The sequence below is a fragment of the Temnothorax longispinosus genome, chromosome 4 (genome assembly GCF_030848805.1).
Source record: "Temnothorax longispinosus isolate EJ_2023e chromosome 4, Tlon_JGU_v1, whole genome shotgun sequence".
In the NCBI taxonomy this organism is placed as follows: Eukaryota; Metazoa; Arthropoda; class Insecta; order Hymenoptera; family Formicidae; genus Temnothorax; species Temnothorax longispinosus.
The window spans coordinates 6,742,221-6,765,332 of record NC_092361.1 but is presented as its reverse complement, the minus strand read 5'-3'; the positions used below and the strand labels follow the sequence as shown (position 1 = coordinate 6,765,332).

Below are 23,112 nucleotides of genomic sequence, written 5' to 3'. Positions count from 1 at the left end.
ATTTTAAGAATATATTTTTATTTTTTAAGTAAGAAAAATGTTCTTTTCTATGTTATATCCTGATCACTAAAAGACGTAAATGAGAGACGAAGTAAAGTTAAACAAGGACAGATATAGAGAAAACAGGATTAGAAATGTTGACATTACCGACGTCGAGGAAGTTCGGTCTTCGCTTTAGGATTCGGGCCCCAGCACTTAAAGCAAGGTTGTAGAGCAGCACCATGAAGAATTATCTCTATTCTTCATGGTTCCATTGTAGAATATTTTTGCATTTTATCTAAATTTTTCTTTCAAATCTTATCGATCGGGTTGATACGATGATAAGACATTGGTATATATCTGTATACGTAGTTCCGCTGGTCGGAGGCTTCCATTAGAGGCTTAGAGGACGCTGTAGTCGCTGCTAGACGGGGAAAGGTCGTGAAAGGTTTGCAAGAATTTCGCTCGTACACATTCCACTGATTCCACAGTCTCCGAATTTCCATTGTGATCGATTTAATAATTACGAACGGTCGACGAGGTATAAAACACGTGGCTTACGCGCGACCTATCGAATTTTTTTAGGTTAGGGCAAGGTCGCTCCGGAACGCGCGTAGCGTTAACATATTGCAATTCGCCGAACGGGATTATTTTTCCGATCTTATTTTCCCTCTCCTGCTCTCACGAGGAGATCCGATCTCGGCAGATAAGATTAGCGCGTTTATCGGCACTCCTGACTCCTGACTGCTGTCTCCTGTCCCCGCGCGTTGCGTGTGATTTCGCATTACTGTGCAATCGCGGCGATGGCCACCTGGGACGGCTCGTATCCGGAGGACCTCAATTACCTGGTGTACGCCGACCGGAACGCGGCCGACGCTGCCGCGGGGAACTGGCAACAGTACTTCGCCGAGAACCCCACGTACCTGCGTGACATACCCGCGGGAGGCTACTACACGGGAACCGGGACCGGGGGCGGTCGGCAGGTCTACGAGCAGAGCGGGCCAACGGCGACCTTCTACCAGACCGGCGCCCAACACCCGCCGAACATGGTGCCTTTGGAGAACAATGCCTATCAGGAACGTGCACTGCCAAACGCAATGGCTACCTCGAACAGCACCCGAGCGTCGAGCAACGTCGTCCAGACGTCGCGCGACGCGCCGCCCTTCTCCCGCGAGTCCCGCGGTGGTTACAAACCGAGGTCCAGGGGTAACCGGGCGGCCGGCAACCGGGCGCCGCCACCACCGAAGATGGACGACATCATCCGGTCCACCGTAGTGGAGAATTCCAATCTACATCCCATGGCCAATGAATTCGTGCCGAACAGTCAGGCCAAGTTCAGGAAGGATCCCAGATTCAGGAGGTACGACAACGGCAACGCGACGAGCAGTGGTTTCAATGCCTGCGCACAGGAATTCAGGCCAAAATCGACTGACAAGTCGTCCTTGGCGGACAACAGGTACAAAAACGAGAGACGCTACGACAACAGGAAGGACCCGAGGGACGCGAATTACAGACAGAAGAGGCCGCAGGACAGAATGCAGGACGCGCAAGCCCCGAGATCTGGCTACAGGGATATTCAGAGAACGTACAACACGAGAAACTACAATAAGTTTCAGAACGGCAGATATTACAATAGGAAGTATCAGTCGGACGCGGAACAAAATGCCGCTGGAGAAGGTCACGCATCTACAACCGAAGCTACCGACTCAGCTACGTCTAGTAGTCAGGAAAATAAAACTGTTGTTGAGGAAATTCAAGAGGACGACTCGTTTTCGGCTACTAAAACCGGTAGAGGCAGAGAAGAGGCATCGACGTACGAGGATAACGATTCGGAAAATATGTCCTCGAAAATTCTTGAGGCACAACGAAACGGTAGACCTAAACGATTCGCTAATGCGTCCAATTATCATAGATACAATTCAGACGAACAATCTGAACCCGGTGCCCGGTGGAAAACAACGACAGCAACAAAGTATGCGCAAAGGAGAAACAATGAAATGACAAGTTATAGAGAAAGGAGAATGGAAAATTGGAGAGACAGGACGGCAAGTAATGAGACAGCACAGACACCACAGGGGAAAAATCTGAGGAAAAAATCCGACATTGGTATACTTATAGTCTATCAAAGAAATCGCATTGTTATTATATAAAAAATAATTTTGTAATTAATTGTTGCTCTGTACATTCTTACCAGATGACGACGCGAGTCAAAGGGAGAGATTAACCGAACAGTTAAACAAGGGAGCATTGGAATGTCTGGTCTGTTATGAGCATATCAAGCAAAGCGACTACGTTTGGTCCTGCAGCAATTGTTATCACGTATTGCATTTGAGATGCATCAAAAAATGGGCCAGGTCGTCTCAGAGCGGTAAGTGAGCAGTCGAAGTTGCGATCGCGCCAAATCAGACGCAATCTTATTAACGTATTCCATTCTAGAGAATAACAGTTGGAAGTGCCCGGCTTGTCGGGACGTTAGCTTATTCGTGCCCGAGGATTACTTCTGCTTCTGCGGTAAGATGAAGATGCCGGAATGGAATCGCAGAGACGTGGCGCATTCGTGCGGCGAGATCTGCGGCCGACATCTGTCTAAGAAGAATTGCACGCACAAATGCACCCTGCTCTGCCATCCCGGCTCTTGCCCGCAGTGCGTGGCGATGGTGACCAAGTATTGCGGATGTGGGAGAACGTCGAAGATGCTTCTGTGTAGCGCTCATCAATTGTTGATGTGCGATTCAATATGCGGAAAGGATTTGTCGTGTGGCAAGCACACCTGCCAGAACAAGTGCCACCAGGGAGAGTGCGGGCCTTGCGACAAAACTGTGCAACAAAGTAATAGTCCAATTTTTTTCATCGATATCTGACATTTAATTCTTTAATTAAGATATCGATATTAGGATTAGAATAAGTACAATAGATGGTGAACAATACGATTTTTTAATGCTTTTGTGTTATTTTGTTTAGCATGTTTTTGTACTAAGAAAACTCAGGAGGTACCCTGCCGAGCCAATACCGCAGATACATATTGCTGTGATAATATTTGTAACAAACCGTTGGATTGCGAGAAACATTATTGTCAGAAAGTCTGTCACCTGGAGTCCTGCGAACCCTGTTCCTTGACGCCTGAAAGAGTTACGATGTGCTGTTGTGGCCAAACGCCGTTAACGGAGAAGAGAGAGAGCTGCACGGATCCTGTGCCGATCTGCGATAAAATCTGCTCGAAGCGCTTAAAATGCGGCCAGCCTAGTAAGCATTTCAGAGATATCGCGTTTCGCGTCTTGTGACCATACAGACGCGCTAAATCGGATTTTCGCTCACGCAGGTAATCCGCACACCTGCAAGGCACCATGTCATGTGGGAGAATGTCCGGAATGTGAATTGAACACCGACGTCAAGTGCCGATGCGGTAACATGGACCGCGAGATCGCCTGCAGAGATTTGACGACCAAGGCCGATGACGCGCGCTGTGAGAAACGCTGCAAGAAGAAGAGATCTTGCGGTAAACACAATTGCAATCAGTTGTGCTGCATCGACATCGAGCACATCTGTCCGCTGCCGTGTTCGAAAACCTTGAGCTGTGGTCGGCACAAGTGCCAGGAGAGGTGTCACATGGGTAAGTGCACTCGCTTGTCCATAATCGTATCTACGTATATTAGAAATTGTACGATATGAAACGAAATTTTTTCCTCTCCAACAGGAAGATGTGCACCTTGCTGGGAGAGCAGTTTTGAGGAATTGTACTGCGAGTGCGGCGCCGAGGTGATTTATCCGCCAGTACCATGCGGCACAAGGAGACCCACTTGCAACCGACCGTGTTCGCGCGAACATCTCTGCGACCACGAGGTATTGCACAACTGTCACAGCGAACCTACATGCCCACCTTGCAGTGTCCTGACCCAGAGATGGTGCCACGGCAGACACGAACTCAGGAAAGCAGTACCGTGCCACGTGAAAGAGATTTCGTGCGGTCTGCCGTGCAACAAGCCGTTGGCGTGTGGACGGCATAAATGCATCACAATGTGCCACTCCGGACCCTGTGAGAGACCCGGACAACAATGCACGCAACCTTGCGCCACGACGAGGGAGCTGTGCGGACATATCTGCGCTGCTCCTTGCCATGATGGCAAGTGTCCAGATTCTCCTTGTAAAGAGATGGTTAAGGTAAGAATAATTTCTATTTTTGTGTTAAGGGACCATTCACACGTCATGGTGAAATTTCAACAAGTTTTGCACAATACTATGGGATTATATTTACGATTATATTATAGGTGACGTGTCAGTGTGGACATAGGACTATGAGTCGGGTCTGTGCAGATAATGCGCGGGAATATCAGAGGATAGCAAGCAACATATTGGCTAGTAAGATGGCCGATATGCAACTCGGTCACTCCGTCGATTTGGAAGAAGTGTTTGGACAAGGTACGAAAAAGCAGAATCAGTTGAAGACTTTGGAATGCAACGACGAGTGCAAGATAATAGAAAGAAACAGGAGGCTCGCGTTAGGACTGCAGATCGTCAACCCAGATTTAAGTGGCAAACTGATGCCCAGATACAGCGATTACATGAAACAGTGGGCCAAAAAAGACCCGCAATTCTGCCAAGTGGTTCACGACAAGTTGACGGAATTGGTGCAGCTGGCGAAGACATCCAAACAGAAGTCCCGGAGTTACTCGTTCGACATTATGAACAGGGAAAAGCGTCATTTCGTGCACGACTCATGTCAGCACTTTGGTTGCGAGAGTCAAGCATATGATGAAGAGCCGAAGAGAAACGTCGTTGCCACTGCCGTGAAAGATAAGGTAAAAACACATTTGATTAAAGCATGTATCGTCTCAGTAACGAATGTATTGCGTTGCAGTGTTGGTTGCCAAGCTACAGTTTACTAGAAATGATACAAAGAGAGAAGGGACAAAGAAAGGTTCCAGGTCCGGTACTTAACGCTTCGAAGGGAAATAATTCTACAAAGTAAGATATCTATTTATAATTGTCGGAATTAATGAATGAATGTATAATATGATAATTAAATGATTGCAGGACTGTTCTTTCATTACCTGTAAAACAGAATCAGCAATTGCTGCCATCATCGTCAACTGCTAAAACTGTTGACAAAGAAATAGATTATTTTGACTATCGAGGATAAATCAGTAATATGTAAAGGATAATGCGAGTTATACAATGTGTATATAATATTATAAATAGGACTTAAAAAATGGGTACAACTGTAATTATATAATTGATAGGGCGAGTTTTTAAATTCATCAATTGATAGATCGCATTATGCGCAAATGCAACTTTTACAGAGCAAAGTTGCCTTTGCGCATAATGCGATTAATCAATCGATGAATTTAAAAAATCGCCCATACTGATTAAAGGCCATTGCACGTAACAAAGTTTTAGTCATAATTGTAAGGCCGTAAGAAAATAGACCATTCACACTCGATTATTCTTCGAGCTCAAGGAGAATAATCGACTGTGATTGGTCTATTTTCTTACGGCCTTACGATTATGACTAAAACTTTGTTACGTGCAATGGCCTTTATACTGATGATGATACAATTGATACTGTGCTCGAACAGCTCCAAGAGTAGAAATTTGAAGATCAAACTTTAAATTCGTTCGAGTTTGAAGATATTTAAAATAGATACGAAAATAGCATGCCTAAAAATGTAATAATAAAGAGGAATCATCAAGATACATTTTTTGTCGCTAAAAGATGCTGTTCTTCCTTTATTCCAAAGTTATATGTCATAAGATCGATCTTTAAATTCCACAACGCTTTTATTTAATCCGAAATAGATTTCGCGATTAATCTATTAAGTATGATTATAGAGGAGTTTTTGTATAAATTCGAAATATACAGGAAAAGTATGGTCGTAATTCAATTTTTCTTCATCTTTATTTCTACACAATTCTTTTTTCTCAATAAACCTTTTACATAGTTGTTGATTATATTGATATCTCTTAAACATAACAATATGATGATTCTAATTAATAAAGAGACTAATATGATAAAGCAATATAAATAATAGCGAATTTTATACTGCTTTTAACTACATCACTACAAGACAAATTCTTATCACGGACATAATACAGATATACAAAGTATCTAAAAATTAAATGATAGGATAAAAAAATTTATTCTAAGTAATATTTTTTTTTGCTTGGTCAGAACTATATTGCTAAGAAAGTCAGTGCTTTATAGGTGCTATATGAGATATAGACTATATCTTTTGGGCTTTTGAGATTATTTGAAAATGTTTTCAAGATCTTCAGATATTTTTTTATAATTTATTAATAACAGTTATGGCGCAATCAATCTTGATTAAATATATGTAATATTTATCGTAACTCACAACTTTATTGTACATATATTTAACGACCAAATAGTCATGTTAAGAAATTATTTTTAATTCAGATATAGAACAATAGAGAGCTTCCATTGAGCTATATAGAGAGCTTCTATTGAAAACTTTAATCTTAAACAAATATATCTTATATTTGTTTTATATATAACTATTGAATCTGCGATATTATCATTTTGCATCAGTAAAAATATCAATTTATATATGTATATATGATAATTTCGGAATTCTTATCGATTTGATTAAAACGACAGTTATTTGTTATTGTACATCCAATCGTATATAAATATTTATCTATATCTATGTATATAGTTTTGTAGAAGAGTTCTTGTTAGGATAATAAGACTTTGTATCTCTTGTAAACATTTAAAATAGTTAACACGAGTATTTGGCACATGAAACATCAATGTTATATTTTATATCGCTACTTTTCATACTATAAATTTCAAACAGATATTTATTCTCTGAGACCTTTTATGCTCCTGTAAGTATTACTAATACTACTAGAATTCTCACTTGTTCTATATTTGGTTTTATGAGTGAGGTAAACAGAATATAATACATAAATAGTAAGTTAACATTACTGGATATATACGCTTGTACGAAAGAGAAATAAAAAAGATGCAAAAATATCTAATACCGCACACAACAAATAAAATATTACGGTGTGCGCAGTACCAATACACACGATATAATTTTAGCTGTAATTTTGTAAAAATAAAAAAAATTATAAAATTATAAATTAAAATATATAGACAGATGCGTGAACACAATAAAATATTAGGTACCCTAATTATATAAGATATTGAAGGTATGATAAATTATTGTATACAATTGCAACAAAGCTATGATATAGCTCTGTTTTTATCATAAACTCACTTTTACAGTCTTTTATCTCACGGAATATAGTGTTATTTAAGCTTACATAAGCGTAAAATGGCCTCCTATTCTAAACACATAAATATGATATATCACATGTAGGATCACAACACTGTTACAAATTCAACTTGCAGATAAGTCATTTATGTATTATTTATGTATCATTGTTGTAATTTTGTTGAACATTTAGTAGTAGGGCACTTTGAGAGTTTGGGTTCGTACTTTTACTTCTAAGCATTGGTGCGGTTGACACACAGTAAAAACGCGTTATTTTATGTATTATCGATAAAAGTCACCTACTATTTTAACGTCTTTGTTTATATACAGCCTGTTTCCTTTCTTTTCTTTCTTTTATTTCGAAAATATCCTTTCAAATTTTATATAGAAGTTAAAAAATGATATATACATATATATATGTATATATTTGTTTAACAGCAAAAAAATATATATATCTTTCTGAGAACACAGTGAATGTCATTAAATTAATTCATCGGGGAAACTATAATCTAATTTAAAAAATAGATATCTGTTTTTGTGAGTATGTGCTTCGAATGAACACTTGGCATAAAAAGTGATTTTTAGAAAATGCTACGTGACTATTGCATTTGTTATTAGATGCTGTCTAAACATTTATTTCATGTTTAGAATGTTATGCTCGTCTATTGCTATGTTTTCGTATATAGCCAAATGTTTTGAGACTCCGTCTTTCTTATTTTTATCACGTACTAGTGCACAATCTCCTATCTGGTTATATTCTCGTAATGTTTTGTCAATTTTTGAAATTTTAATTTTTCGCGGTTCAAGTTTCCCGAAATTCTCCAGTCTTAGAATTTTAATTACCGCTACTTCTTGACTGATTATGTTCTTCTGATACTTTCTTGATTTTTTAAAAATAAAAAAATTGATGTCGGTAGAATTGTTAAATAATGCCAAAAATTAGTATAGTCGAAAAAATAGGTTGTAACTTTACCGACCGTCGGATGCGTCGGTAACTTTAGTTATTTACATCAGCCACCGACAAAAATTTCGATTCTTCAAAAATTGAGTGAGAATACATAATCAACAAAAAGGTTGCATTAAAATTCCGAGAATAAAATTTCCAAAAATTCTTGAAATTATTAATTTAAGGTTTTAAACATCAGAAATTTTAAATCTCAAAAATCGATAATAAAAATTATCGATATTAGGAGAATATGAGCAGATAGGAAGTTGTATAAAACTCCAAGAATTGCAATTTTAAAAATTATTAAAATTTTTAAATCTGTTTTAATTTGTTTTTAAATCTGTTTTAAATTACTTTTTTGAATGTTAAAAATTTCAACTTTAAAAAAATTGGATATTACGATGCCTTTGCACACTGCATGCATTTTCGATAGAAATTGTTATCAATTCATGATTAAAACTACATATTTAATTAACTATGTATTAAATAAGTATTTAATTTTGTATAATTCCTTTTTTCAATAAAAATAAATTTTTACGAGCATTGAGGAAAGCAACAAACATAAATTGTTGAAAATACTGAGTCATATATGTATACGTTTGTAAAATCGATTACTGAAAATAATCACAGAGTCATTATAAAAGACATTAGTCTTGAAAGAGTAATATCAAGATTTCATTTAAAAAATTAAGAAAAATTTTCATTTGGCATCTTGGTTTTTGGATTATAATTACGCTTAGATAAACTATTGCTTTATATATAAGGATTATTACCTCGATTTACGCGCGGGGAATAATTAGGATAATTACTCAGATACTGATGTCGCGGACTTACTGATGGCTGTTTAGTTATATTCGCCATGGCGCAGCCCATCACAAATTCAAATATCCTGAGTATCGTTTGATACAGCAGCCACGGCCGCGGCTTGGGAAACTGCGTCGGTTCTGGTTCCGTACCGTATGGTACAGTTTCAGCAACGAGTCCTAAAAAAATCGATTAACGTTATTCTACACACACACATATTGTTTTACAAAAAAAATTTAATTTTATATATTATATTTAAAAAATCATTTATTGTTACACTATTGTAAATACCATATGGTCCAAAAATACGAAAGGCATCCGTGACGCATAGGAGGATCCCTAAAATCGCAGTAGCGCGCGTAACATTTAATACTTTTTGCATCTGAGATTTCCTGGCAATTGCGGTATCCGCTTCCGGTATATGCAGCGGTGTATCGGATTTCGCTCGATTCACGTACGCGATGTGATTCAGTATCGAATGAAGGGTGAAGTCCGTGCCCTAGAAATAGCGTGGTCATACAGTTCTTAAACAATACAAAAGTTCTAGGGATCTAAAAGAACGTCATTTAAAATATGATATTTCAGAGATTTGCGTCTGTATTTGTGGATTTAACGATATAATAAGCACTACGTACCATAATTCTTGCTTCAACAGGCGTATTTTCGGGAAGCAAGTTAGTCTCCGGCGTGATATCCTCTGGGTCTTCAATATTTTTGTCGTTCCATGACAAATTCTTTTTGCGCACTTTCGGCTCTTCGTCTTTGCTCTTTGACTTTTCAGTCATCAGTGCCGCTTTCTCGCTGCAATCAGGATGATCTGAATCTGATTCAGATTTCTCCTGCACCTCCGGCTTAATAGGTACTATACTCTGAAAGTGTGTGGGACTCCTGTCTAGAGTTCTGATACTGATATCGCTACTTCGACGATTTATCATTAACGGCTTAATATGAACGAACTCGGAATTGCGTCGATAGGAACTCTCAGAATTTCTACGCGAATCGGGTCTGGGTGACGGGATGAAAGTACCAATATCGGAATTGCGCCTTGATTCTGAAACATTGTTAAGCAATATGAGAATGAGATGAAACAAAAAATATAATGTCCAAAGAGGAGGACGGTAGACTAAAATGTTTTTTTTTTTTTTTTTAAAGATTGCTCGTTTGTACAAATCAGATTTTTTTTTTACCTGTGGGGCTAAGATCCAGAACTTTGGGCAATCTAGGATATTCGTCAGGCGGCAACATTCTTTTGGGCGTTCTGTTACCGAAATCGCTATTCCTCCTGAGCTTGGTTGCGAATTGCGAGCCACGATTCTTCTCGTGAGTAAAGTCGGAACATCGTCTCAGTTCCCGAGTGCTGCCTGTCGGCGTGATATTCTCCGAGTATCGTCGTGGGCTCTCAGGTGAGCGACTCCTCTCAAACTCCTCTCGCATCCTCGGCAAGGATCTGGGACTACCTTCCGTCGTACGTTTGCATTCCGTCGCATCATCCTCGTTTACAAATCGAACGCTACATTCCGAATTTCTGCGCGAGGATTTGGTGGACGTGTCGCTGCCTCGTCGGCTGACCATGGAGGCCATGGAGCTTCTACGACTCGGGCTGGACACGGTTATAATCGGCAGATTAGCGGTCGACGGAGTAGGGGTGGGTGGTCTAACGTAGACTTCTGGTACTGAGGACTTGTGTTCCTGCAACGGTGATTGTGCGGTGCACGTAGGTATCGTAGCATTGTGTACTTCCTTTTGCGCTGGTCCCTCTATCTTGCATACCTTAGCGATAATTGTGACTCGCGACTCTAAAATCAGATCTCAATGAGAAATATATTTACACACGTTTCTGGACGATTTATGATAAAATAATGTTTGCTGCGTATTACCTCCTTCCACGGGTGCTTCCTCTGCAGTTTTATTCACGTTTACAGGCGCACTTTCTTCCGGGTTCTTCATCTTAACTGGGCCAAGTAAAGTAGGTACCAGCGCGGCAGCGACCGAAGTCGCCAGATTGCTATACGGTGCCAACATCGCGAGTTGCATGATACCTGAGTTACAGAAGTAAATTCTTGTGTACAATTCCGAAACAAACGAAGAAAAGTAACAATTTTAAAAGAATAAAAATTGACTTATAAACAGACAATCAATAACTGACCTTTCTGATGTGCATTGGAATTGTCCCGCGTCAACATGCTACTTGGCATAGTTTGGAGCAAATGATCAACTTTGTGAGCCGCGTGTAGGAATGCGAGGTACAAAAGAATACTCCAGACGAGAAATGCCGCTTGGACCATATATTTTGCCATGTAGCAATTGTGGGAGGACAGAACAATATCGCTGGCGATTATGAAGAAGAAGTGTGCTGTTATAATGAGACTGAGGCAGGATTCCTTCTGTATCTTCTCTGGACCAAATTTCAGCTGGAAGTTGATCATATAAAAGATATAGCAATGCACTCAACTAAAACCCATTAATTATTCAGTTTAAGCAGTAAACACCTTCGTCAGTTGCAAGAAAGCCAGTTGTATCAGACAAAAAGCAGACGTAATGCATGGATATCCAATGTCCCATATAATTGAGCCAATGACTTTGGGCAGAATTTCCTTAAGATTGTACGCGTCTATGAACAAGGAAGCGGCTCTCGATGCCCCGAGTAAACATAAGAATATATTAATCGTGGTCATAAACGGCCTGGTTGATATGAGAGATCTAAAGAAGAACAATTAAGTGTGCGAAGATGTAAACTTTCGTCGATGCATATCATTAATGCACATATAGCGATACGAACCTTAAATTTAGAATAGAGAAGAATGTGTAAAACCCTAGTACAAAGAAGAGGCATGCAAAGCTGTATGCATGTAGTAGAAACGCCCATCTTATGTCTTGTTGTATCGCACTCCACGACGGTGCAGTGACCAGTGATTTGTCTAGGAACGCAGAGTTTGATGAATTTGATGATACACAGTTCTGCCCTGGGACAGATACTGGGGTTGTTACGTTTATACCTAATGATAAAAACATCGAATTAAAAATAGAATGATGCATGTATGTATATACATATGTACATATATATACATACACACACATATATAGGTCAGTATAGGTAGAACACTCACTCTATAAAGAGTTTACATAATACAAAACATAACAACATAATTTATGCCGTAATATTATTCTACATAATTTATAATTTATTGCTTGAATTAACATAGCTTCCCAAGCTTCAGTTCAATAGGAAATATGCTGTGCTTGATTTGACGCACCATCATTTCAGTATGTCGAACATTTTATATACAAAAATGGCCCTTGTCGTCATCCTATGTATATTAAAAATTAAGATAAATGGTAAAAAACTGACCATGAGTCCAATTATCCAGCCCATCCATAATCCCTCGATATGTCCACAGCACATCACTGAATCTAGTAATTGGCAGTCAGTCTTATGATAGACAGTTAATGTAGCACGTTCTGCGAACTTGTGAAATGTGGTAGCAGCAACAGGCTTTACCTATAGAATGACTCGATTCACGCACCCCTTCTCACTGAATACAACCACTGTCTCCCTTCAGTTAGGATTATTGATCTTAGCTGAAGAGGATTGGAGGGGGCACACATGCCCACATAAAGCACCTGGCTTGCTGGTCAGTTGTTTATCTTTAGAGTTTAAATAGAGCAGTGTTAAATTTATCGGTCTATGTTATGTTATGATTCACAGGCCTGTTATTTTTGTAAAAGGAAACTTCTGTCTTAGTTTCTATCGATTACATTCTCTAAGAAACATAAATTCCGAACGTTGCGTAAAGGGATATCGGAAGGCAAAGTGGTTAAAAATAGTTCGATAACGTATTAAATATTGAACTCTTGTGAATATTTCAAGCAAACCGTGCTCTGTAAAATCATAACTTTAGAAAAATCGATTTCTAATATCAATTTTTTTCTTTAAGATAATTAATTCTCTTCGTAAATAGTAATCATTATGTGAGTTTTAAGTTAATTAATTTTATAGAAACGAATTATATATAAATATTATTTTTGCGTTAATATTACATATTAATATATTGAATAAAATTGGAATTATTATGAGATATCATATTATATCAATATATCAAGTTAAGTTATTAATTTCCAACACAGATAATAAATACTTATTGTTTCCAAATATTCCATGATTCATTCTTAATTACCCTAAATATCGAAATCTTGTAAATAATTCGGAAATTAAATAAGAAATTTGAGAATCATCCAGCACAATATATAATAAAATTTAAAATAATAACAGGAATATTATTTTAGAAAAAGTTTTTATATATCTTTTCTTAAAGTTAACCTAATATATTATAAAATAAAAATTTATATCAATAAATTTATATAATAGTTATAAATATTAATAAAGCATTAATATAGAAAAAATATATTATTTATCGATACATTACTTTATCATCAATCTAATTAACACTTTTGTATCATATATATATTTATTATTCTTTTAAAAAGACTTCTATTTATTAAATTTATATTGATTTTTACTTAAAGACAACTTACATAATGTTAAATAGCAGGAATAAAAATATAAAGTAATATTACAAAGGGATAAAATGCTTTAAATAATTTAATCTAAATAATGAATCTGACAAAATGTAGTATATACAAGTGTATTCATATAGTACATAACGTATGTTCTCACATATGACGGATGCTTTGGAAGTAGTACCGCTCATGCAGGAAGTTCTTCTGTTTCCTCTCAATGTAACTGACAAGCTCTGACGGCGATCAGTTGCAGGAGGATGAATACAGGACTCAAAACTTCTGAATACTCCAATGTGCTTTGTCCAGAGAGCTTTTTACATAGAAGATACTTAAAGACAAAGACTAATAGTAATGATATTTGACTCCATAACGCACGCAAGATCCCCACCCTGATCATTCCTTCCATGTACATTCTTATGAATATAATTGCGCAAAAGTATGTATTCAAGCCATCGGCTATAAAGAGAGGCGAAAAAACTTCCCACCATCCTGATGGCCCCAAAAAGTAATTTTCATCTAATTTTAGAGCTAGCAGTACAGTGAAGAACGTTAAGGCAACCAAGTTTATCCATATCTCAAAGATTGTTAAACCTAGCCAGTGAACCAATTCGTTCAAAGAGAAGATCATTGTAAAAAATTATACAGTTTTGTACCAGCTATATTGGAATAGTGATTTATCTAATAAATCCATTCACACTATTATGTACACTGTTATGACTCAAATATATCGTTTTGCAGAGTCTCAATAGTTTGTCTCTATTTAGATCTCAGCACAGCCACTGGCACTCTCCTAACAATGCGTATGTGTATAGCAGAGTTTTGCCTGTTGTTTATCTCGTCGTCCACATTGTCGGTTAATGCCTCTAGATTATCTGCAATCAACAAGATATCCCTAGAACTTTGTATCAGTTTGATTATGCATAGGCTGCGTTCGTCTTGACGCTTTCAGCGCTGAAAGCATCGCTCTATCTTCGTTTGATGTTCGATGTGCAACAAAGATAGAATGATGCTGAAAACGTCAAGACGAACCCAGCCATCGAAAAAAGGTATACATACCTACTAAATCGACGGTAGATGTTTTAATATCAAGATCTAAAGTCTCATGATGAATTTCCTTCAATCGCAGAGCCAAGCTGGCTGCTTTGCACACAGCAGCACCAAGACCATGGATGACCAGTTCAGACGCGCCTTTATCGAACAGTTTCTCACATTTGTACAATTGTCCCTTGAAAAAAATTTGCAAACGCTTAAGAAAGGATGACGACGAAGTAACAAACAGATATGTATTCGTTTCACAGAAGTGTTGCAACGACCGGGAAGGTTATGATTCCCAGATGCGAGGTACCTTGAAAGGAGTCTTGTTATTCACATAGATATCTCTGTCGCTTCTACTGAACTTGAAGGGCTGCCGCTTTCGCAGAGCGTGCTTCGCGTCCAACGGCAACTTGTCGTTTTTGCGGCATGCGCCCTTCTGCCCGGAGAGGGTCTCATTTAACTCCGGATTGCTGTCCACCGTGGCCATTCTAGCGTTGCTCGCCTCCTCGCTCCTCAGTCCTCGCGGCACGCGTCAACGCGTGCCGTGTCACGTGGAGCTCTCGCTGTTAACGGCGCGCACCGATTGGCCGCGACCGCCGGAACCGCCGATCCACACCAATCCAAACGCAGACGATGCAGGAGCACGAGCGTAAACGTGATCAAACGGGTCAGTGACAACAACGCGACATAACCTGCAAAAAGGACCGGAGTCATCGATTGATGGGCGGTTTACGGTGCTTTCGACGGTTCCGGTAAAACTTGGCAACATTCAGTCACCCCCGGGAAACACGACGAGCCAGAGCGCGATGAAGGAACCCGAGGCAGACCCGAAGAACATCATAAAGAGCAGAGAGCTTCTCTACAGATTGATGATCAGGTTGTTGATAATCGTTTCTTTCGCACGCGATCCCTTGAATTTCGTACCTTCGCCGTTAGTATTCTCGTACGAAGCGCGATTTCTGCGTAAGCGCTCGATCGTAGATGTAATCTACAATTGTAGCTTCGTCACGGATAAGAAAAATGGGATGTGCGCGATGGATTGTCAAGTCAGTTCGTGTTGAATATTTCAGTCAGCTGTTCTACGATGGTCACCAAACACTAGCCGTGCAGCTATCCAACATGATACAGGCTGAACCGCCATGCCCACCCTCGGATCGACTGCTCCATTTGATGTTGATCGGCGCTGCCCACGAGCCGGATCGTTGCAAGAAGGAAAATAGCACCAATGTGTCCACGTTTGCGTCGAGCTTCGACAACACTTTAGGTCCCGGACTGGATCTGGAATTCGAAACGGAAACTCTGACTCAAGCTCCAGAGCCAGCGCAATACGAAACGGCATATGTCACGTCCCACAAAGGAAACTGCAGAGCTGGAGCTTTCTCGTCGGACGGTCAATTGATCGCCACTGGCTCCGTAGATGCCTCGATCAAGATCTTAGATGTGGACCGAATGCTGGCTAAATCTGCGCCGGAAGAAATCACACCTGGAGATCAAACTGGTGGCCATCCGGTTATAAGAACTTTATACGATCACTTGGAGGAAGTGACGTGTTTGGAGTTTCATCCCAGGGAACCTATACTTGTGTCCGGCAGTCGCGACTTCTCTGTAAAATTGTTTGATTTTAGTAAAGCTAGCGTCAAGAAGGCATTCAGAACCATCACGGACGCGGATCAAATTCGATGCCTGTCTTTCCATCCAACCGGAGATTTTCTCATAGTCGGGACTAATCATCCGGTAGTTAGATTGTACGACGTAAACACCGCACAGTGCTTCGTGTGCAGTATCCCGAGTCACCAGCATACGGCCGGGATAACGAGCATCAAGTATTCGCCGGACGCGAAGACTTACGCATCGGCGGGAAAGGATGGTAGCATCAAACTCTGGGACGGCGTGTCGAGTCGGTGTGTCAACACATTCGCAAAGGCGCACGACGGTTATGAAGTATGCTCGGTGATCTTCACGAGGAATGGCAAGGTAGTAATTCTGACGGTAACGTTGCGCAAGATTTATGTTAAAGAACACGTTAAGTTATCGTGGAAAATTATTGACTTACATCTAATTGTAAGTCGTATTGAGTAATCGTATAATTTTGGATTCCAGTATTTACTGTCCTCAGGGAAAGATTCCTTGATAAAGTTATGGGAATTATCTACTAGCAGATGTCTAATAGCGTATACAGGTGCCGGAACTACAGGTAAAAGACTACAAATGCGTTTAGACATACTTGGAATAAGCTTGGTGCAGTATGCCTAATTAATTTTACGATAATATAATCGCGAATATACGATTAACGAGTGTCGTTTTCCACAGGTAAACAGGAGCACAAGGCACAGGCTATTTTTAATCACACCGAGGATTACGTAATGTTTCCCGACGAAGCCACCACCTCGTTGTGCGCATGGAATTCTCGTAATGCATCGCGAAAACAGTTGCTGTCATTGGGTCACAACGGTCCTGTGAGGATGATCGTGCATTCACCAACCGCTCCTGCATTTTTGACATGCAGCGACGATTTCAGGGCACGATTCTGGTTCCGAAGAATGCCAACGCATTAAAACGACTCGCGACAGTTAAAAGGACACCGAAACCGCGAAACGGTCTTTCTGATAATATCCATTTTACAGAATGCGGAGTACGCGTAGATTAAAAGACATTTAAGATCGGATACATTGGTATAATTACGAGGAAGAAAACGAAAAAAATAGGTATTACGTATTTATACAAAGTTTCTATTTTAATTAGATTCTAAGTGGCGAACTTTGCATATTTTATTTTATTTGTGTTAGACCACAAATATGTATAATATATGTATGATTTTTAGAGTAATTTCAACCTTTTCATGTTTTCACAATGAGCGAACAAGCGCAAAAAAGCTCTTCATCTTTATTTCAAAGCACAGTGTACATAATTAAAAAATCCTGAAACGACTATCTTATAATTCTATAAATTGGCTGATTGAACGACACGCGAATATGCCACATAGTTTTTTTTACCAAGGTAGGTGGGTAAAATAAGTACGCGATAAATTACAATTCAATTTAATGCGCGCTTGTAAAAATATTTTCGAAATTGCTCTGACGAGAGGCCTTCGACGAAACGAGAAATTCTGCGGCGATATTCTATACTGCATCTTTTAATTATTGTAAGAGAACGTTGCTCATGTTACAACGCGAAATATAAAAAAAAAAGATGTGTAGGGAATTACACGTTTGATTTTATTTTATTGTACACGATATCGCAGGGTACGTAGACTCTTGCGTTGCTGCTGACGCGAACGAGCCTCGTCCTTTTAGAATAATAAAAAAAAAAAAAGAAGAAAGAAAGAAGATATCGACGAGACGCAGCGTAGAATATCGCCGGGGAGAATGTGTCGGGGTCGCGTCGCGTATGCGTCGCTACGCGCGTAGTTGGCCGCGGCGGCGCGGGGCGGCGCGCCGAACTCCCGCTCTGAGGTTTGACGAGGTGTCACGTGACCCACGCTAACCGCCATCTTTCCTTATCGTATAAACAGTGCGACCGGGCGCAGCGCGAATTCTCGCCGTGGAATCGTGGATTTCCCAGTGTTTTTGAGTGATTCGCACGCGAAGAGATGTCCGACGCCAAGACGGAGACCAAGAGCGACAACAACGTCGAGGATGCGTCCAAGGTATGCGGGCCGGCGGGCACGTCAGAAACACCTTCGTCAAGCCGAGTTTTCATGCCGTGAGCGGCGTGTGCGAGCGGCGGTGAGCGGTGAGGCCCCCTCTCCCCCCTCGCGATTATCGCTGGCCGCGGAGACGCTCGTACGTCGGTACCGCGCGTACTCCCGGGGACCTTGGACGCCGTGGACGCCGACGCGCCTTCGCCGCGACGCGTCGTACGCGACGCGGCCGCGCCATGTGGCGGTCCGCGCGTCGGGCGACGGCGCCGCGCGCCGACCGCCGACCGACCGACCGACACCGACCGGCCGCGCCGCTCGCTCGCCCGTCCTGCCTTCCATTCTTCCATCCTTCCATCCGGCGAGATTTCTCGTGGCTGCGCCGTACGTATGTACGCACATCCTCTCCCGTCGTCGCCAAAGATGGTGGATGTTTTCTTATCGCGTGAGGCGCGAGCTTCTCGCGGTCGGGGGGAGGCTCGCCCCGCTCGCCGCCGCTCTCCTCTCATGGCTCTCTCTGTCCGTCTCTCTCGTACCCGGTCGCTCGCACGCCGTACATCTCGGCGCCGCGCGAAAAGGCGGGAAATCACCGTGGCGAGCGGCGTCAAGCCAGGAACGTGGCCGCGGCGACGTGCCGCGCGACGGTCGTCGTCGGCAGGCGACGTCGCGTCCATGTCCGCGAGACGCCACACGCCGCCCCGCCGACCCCGCCGTCAACGACCGGGCGGGAGTCGCGCGCGAGGCGTAGACGTTGGCGACGGCACGGGCGGGCGCACGGCAAAATGGCGGGAAACTTGAACGAGACATTGGCCTCGGCCGCGGGCCGGCCCCGCGGTTCAACGGTCCCCTCGATAATCTTATCGCGCTCGAGCGTCGTGACTTATCGTGTCATGTCGCGTGGTGCCGTGCGCCCGTTGTCCGCGCCTTCTGCGCGGCTCCCGACTCCCTCGGAATAATCTCCGAGTCTCGAGACGTCGCGCTTGCGGCTGCGTAAGAACACGGACGTGCGTTTCTCTCTCCCGGAGAAATATGGATACGTGCACGCACACGCGCGCGGACGCTGCGCGCGGGCGCGCGGCTGTACGTGTACCCCGCGACCGTGTACCGCGCGCGCGACATTAATACGTATTCGTGTGCGAGTTGCGAGAGCGAATGAATAGGAAGCTTGATTTTTGCAGGAACAGTCGACGGAGGAGAAACCGACCCCGACGAAAAACAAACGAAGCGGCACCAAGAGACTCTCCACTCTCGAGAGGACCGCTCAGGAGGGCGAGGCAATCTTAAAGGTGCGTCTCGCGGCGGAGCCGCGCGATTATCTAGAGCAGGAAAAACATTGCACGTCGGATCGAACCGGCTTATCGTACGACCCAAAAATCTTCCTCGAGGTCCCGCTGGTCAAGGTCCTCGACTCCTTCCCTCCCTCCCCCCCCCCTCGCCATTCGCCATCGGTTATTTCCCTCCGTTTTAGCCTCTCCGTCGTCGCTTCGCTTGCTGCCTAGCCTACATGAACGGCGTATACGGCGTCGGGAGTGGGGGACGTCGATTGGCCGGGGAGGGGACGATAAGGAGGGAAATAAGCGCCCTCGGCGAAGCACGAGGAATCAATCGTTGCGTAGGCGCCAATTACAAATTGCTATATCCGATGTTAGGAATCGACCAATATTAATTAGAATTAATTAGAATTAATTAATAAATTAGAACTACGATCAAAATTGAGTACATAAAAATCCGCGTCTTGCGATTCGTGATTCGTTGCACTGCGCTTTTCAAGGAAAGATCATTTGACGTGTCTTGAATTATATTTCTTTTTGTCGTAGATACATTCGGTCATTCGTTTTATAAACGTTTGCTATATTACTACAGGGCATGAACAAATCCGTCGGTGAGGTAGAAGGCAGGAGACGCACTCGCAGCTCAGCCAGAGGCCTAACTTCAACAACGCCAGTGCCATCGCCACCCAAGAAGGAGAAGAGGGAAACATCGACGCGAGGTGGCGGCGGTCGCGGGCGCGGGCGTCCCAAGAGGCAGGAGAAGAACAATGAAAACAACACAGACGAGGAAACGTCCAACAACAAAAGCGAAAAGCACACGGAAGAGGAGTCTACGAAGATGGAGGTAGACGAGGAGAAAGAAGAGAAGGAAGAGAAAGAGAGCAAGGCGATACAGAACGAAGACAAAAACGCGGAGGGCGCGGACAGTAAAGACAGTAAAGATGCTGAGAAAGTGACCGATGCGAATTCCAAGAATGAGAAGGTGACGGAGGAGTCGGAGAACGTGGACGAGGCTAAGAGCACCGCTCCTAGCGAAGAAAAGAAGCAGGAGGAGGTGAAGGACAGCTCGGACTCGAGTCAAGATGCGACGGACACAGCAGCGGAAGCGCCACCTTTATCCTCATCGGAGTCCCAAAATCCCTCCAACACTATTACTACTGAGGAAAACAAGGAATAACCTCCCTTCGCCTGTTTTACTACTACTTTTATGTAAGTATCTCACAATCTATCCTTTTGAAATCACCGACATCACCGATATTTCCCTTAAAATGTACGACTGTTAACGTAATATCATTGCTTCAAACGATTTCACTCGAAATTACGCTTAGCATATAATAAGCAATCTGCGAACGTTATTAACATGAGATTTGTTTTACTATAGGAGGTACCAAGGCGGCGCACATATTGGGGTCACACAAATCCAGTCCCCCTCGTCTATTTTAACTAATTAACACCTTCTTGTCGATCGTTGCTTCAACCAGCGCATCGGAGTCCTGCTTTTATTTTCTCATTATCCCTGTAGACAACGCAGCTTTCCGAAAAACATAACGAAAATGCCGCAGGACATGCTACGCTAGGCTGTATGAATTAGTATTTAGAGATTGACTCATTTTCTGTCTCTGCCCCTATGTTATAATACTATATTATATCTTCGCAGAAAAAGATAGTTCCAGTCTGGAACGATTATAATCTGGAATATTATTCTGGGGAGATAATAATTTAGGAAGAGATAGCTAACTCGTTAATCTAGCGTTAATTCGAATCGTCGTTGTAATTTGATCCTAAAGTTTCAACTATTTAAACAGTTTTTTTTTTTTTTAATCTTTGTCCTGTTTTTTTTTCCGCATTATCACTATTACTTATTACTATTATTACTAATATCTTCGAGTATCAAACTCTGTAAAGCTAATTAAGCCGGATTAATTTTTGTTTAATCAGATTAACAAACTTCTTTATTGCGTTCTATGTAGCATGTATATTGTATTTATGTATTTTAAATTTTATTCTGTTTATCGAGTAATATAAAAATCTTGTCATTGCGCTGGTTAATTAGCGATAAGCAACGCGAGGTGTAGAGCATACGTTGTTCATGTACAATGATAATATTATTGTAAAATATATTTAATATGGACTTATATAGAGAGAAGTTGTTTTCAAATCAGAGCTGACATCCAGGTCCTATAGTATAATGACTACGATTCAGATCTGATGTGGAAGTAGCTAAAGATTAATTCGTACATAGCAAATTACTGTAATACCTTTATCGTATATAAATAGTGACTGAATGAAGTGGAATATATGAGAACTATGGTGAAATGATTTCTCTTTTTCATGGATTAAGCGGAAATAAAATTTCTGAGATACGCGTTGCAGCGTTATCTATGTTTTCCCCCCTTGCATAAGTGTCTACTAATAATTTTTAATCGACCCTTACTTTTTCGCCGATAAACAAACCAACATTTCAGCAGTGAGCTTTTTTTAAAGCGCAATCGAAAGAATTGTTGATCACTGAGTGGAAATTTCTCATTGTCTTATTCACTCCAAGTCATTATGACTTTTTATTGCGAGATCTTACAGCACATCCCTGCTTTTATTAGTCCAATATTAAATATGTTAATATTATTATGTATTTGAACTGTGTTGCGAGTGTACAGATAGATTATACAATTGATGCACTTATTATATCTAGAGGAAATCGCACACACTTTGAGACACCAATAGTACACAAGTATCTAATACAGTATGTTTTATTATGTAAATGTGTGCAATGAAAAGAAAGGGATTCTCGTAGAAACGCGGGGATCTTGCAATGAAAATTCAACAGTATGTATTACGCGATAAAACTTGAAGGATTTTCTGGCCTTTAATGCCAAATAGGTTTGCCTATACACCAAGTATATAATAGCACAGAATATAAATATTTCCTTGTAAGTCGCACTTCTCCGAAGGATGTTTATCGGAACTGTACGTTACGAAGGAACATAGGTCTTATCATTCCATTTTTCTTTCTCTTTTGTCATATCGGTAATATTCACGAGTATGTCCACCTGAGATTTTCGATTGTAAATAGTGAAGATCAAGTGTAATATACGTGTAAATAGTTTAACATTAAGCTTCGTGTATCACACTGGACCTTTTCTTGATTACCTTGTGAAATCTCAGTTCTTAGAGTGCCTCTAGCGTTAGCACGTTGTGTGATATACGAGCGTAGAATTCCGGCGATTGAAATCAAAACCCAAGCCCTGTAATAGTGAGTTTACGTAAACCTTACCTTACCTTACCGCTTTTAAAGATGTATCGTAGAGGTAATTTTTCTTTTTCGCATGTATCTTACATGGAAGAGACTATTGTACGGTTCGATATTAGAATTTCTATGAAATATATATATGCATATGTAAGAAAGTGTCCATTTTCGTTGATAATTAATCGCTGAATCACGTTTGTCCATGCCAAATTTTTTTTTTGTTTCAAAACTACGATGCGCGCAACGATGAGTTTATAATATTTACGTAGTTTCTATCTATTCTACGATACGTGGATTCTGTTCCAGTAAGCATCGTGAAAATCGTGTTAAGAAAACCTTGATAATTTATGGCTTCCTTTTAGATGAATTGCATAACGATTCCGATTCCGAAGATCACATGATGCTCTCGAAATTTTCCTACTTTCAGCCAATGTCGGCACGCT

General features: G+C 41.1%; 5 protein-coding genes across 10 annotated transcripts; 3 read left to right on the top strand and 2 right to left on the bottom strand.

Annotated features, from left to right (window-relative positions):
- Positions 1-179: 179 nt before the first annotated feature.
- Stc (nuclear transcription factor, X-box binding stc) lies at positions 180-5,670 on the top strand. The gene is made up of 10 exons (XM_071776317.1): positions 180-427; positions 565-2,085; positions 2,174-2,347; positions 2,416-2,808; positions 2,941-3,222; positions 3,299-3,589; positions 3,674-4,137; positions 4,245-4,775; positions 4,835-4,941; positions 5,011-5,670. Exons 2-10 carry the CDS (start codon positions 783-785, stop codon positions 5,114-5,116), a joined length of 3,651 nt encoding a protein of 1,216 aa, XP_071632418.1. The 5' UTR covers positions 180-427; positions 565-782; the 3' UTR covers positions 5,117-5,670.
- Positions 5,671-5,853: 183 nt separating this feature from the next.
- On the bottom strand, positions 5,854-13,071 carry LOC139811877 (uncharacterized). Its single transcript, XM_071776318.1, has 9 exons — positions 12,314-13,071; positions 11,744-11,960; positions 11,454-11,664; positions 11,111-11,375; positions 10,842-11,003; positions 10,152-10,760; positions 9,600-10,015; positions 9,256-9,463; positions 5,854-9,143 (listed from the first exon to the last, which is right to left on the bottom strand). The coding sequence occupies exons 1-9, from the start codon at positions 12,339-12,341 to the stop codon at positions 8,914-8,916; spliced, it is 2,346 nt and encodes a 781-aa protein (XP_071632419.1). The 5' UTR covers positions 12,342-13,071; the 3' UTR covers positions 5,854-8,913.
- Positions 13,072-13,546: 475 nt separating this feature from the next.
- LOC139811677 (transmembrane protein 203-like) lies at positions 13,547-15,142 on the bottom strand. 3 transcript variants are annotated; one of them, XM_071776021.1, is made up of 3 exons: positions 14,828-15,142; positions 14,539-14,707; positions 14,140-14,354 (listed from the first exon to the last, which is right to left on the bottom strand). In XM_071776021.1, exons 1-3 carry the CDS (start codon positions 15,002-15,004, stop codon positions 14,239-14,241), a joined length of 462 nt encoding a protein of 153 aa, XP_071632122.1. In that variant the 5' UTR covers positions 15,005-15,142; the 3' UTR covers positions 14,140-14,238. The 3 variants fall into 3 exon arrangements, with proteins under 3 accessions (XP_071632123.1, XP_071632122.1, XP_071632124.1); XM_071776023.1 differs by having other exon boundaries at positions 14,543-14,707; XM_071776022.1 differs by lacking the exon at positions 14,828-15,142 and having other exon boundaries at positions 13,547-14,354; positions 14,543-14,683.
- A 49-nt stretch (positions 15,143-15,191) lies between these two features.
- On the top strand, positions 15,192-17,488 carry Cstf50 (cleavage stimulation factor subunit 1 Cst50). Its single transcript, XM_071775997.1, has 4 exons — positions 15,192-15,394; positions 15,588-16,491; positions 16,618-16,711; positions 16,828-17,488. Exons 1-4 carry the CDS (start codon positions 15,324-15,326, stop codon positions 17,070-17,072), a joined length of 1,314 nt encoding a protein of 437 aa, XP_071632098.1. The 5' UTR covers positions 15,192-15,323; the 3' UTR covers positions 17,073-17,488.
- Positions 17,489-17,986: 498 nt separating this feature from the next.
- On the top strand, positions 17,987-22,827 carry LOC139811674 (uncharacterized). Of its 4 annotated transcripts, none has more exons than XM_071776014.1 (4): positions 17,987-18,163; positions 19,339-19,440; positions 20,018-20,634; positions 20,807-22,827. In XM_071776014.1, the coding sequence occupies exons 1-3, from the start codon at positions 18,107-18,109 to the stop codon at positions 20,600-20,602; spliced, it is 744 nt and encodes a 247-aa protein (XP_071632115.1). In that variant the 5' UTR covers positions 17,987-18,106; the 3' UTR covers positions 20,603-20,634; positions 20,807-22,827. The 4 variants fall into 4 exon arrangements, with proteins under 4 accessions (XP_071632115.1, XP_071632113.1, XP_071632112.1 ...); XM_071776012.1 differs by having other exon boundaries at positions 17,990-18,163; positions 19,333-19,440; XM_071776011.1 differs by having other exon boundaries at positions 18,019-18,242.
- Positions 22,828-23,112: the final 285 nt, after the last annotated feature.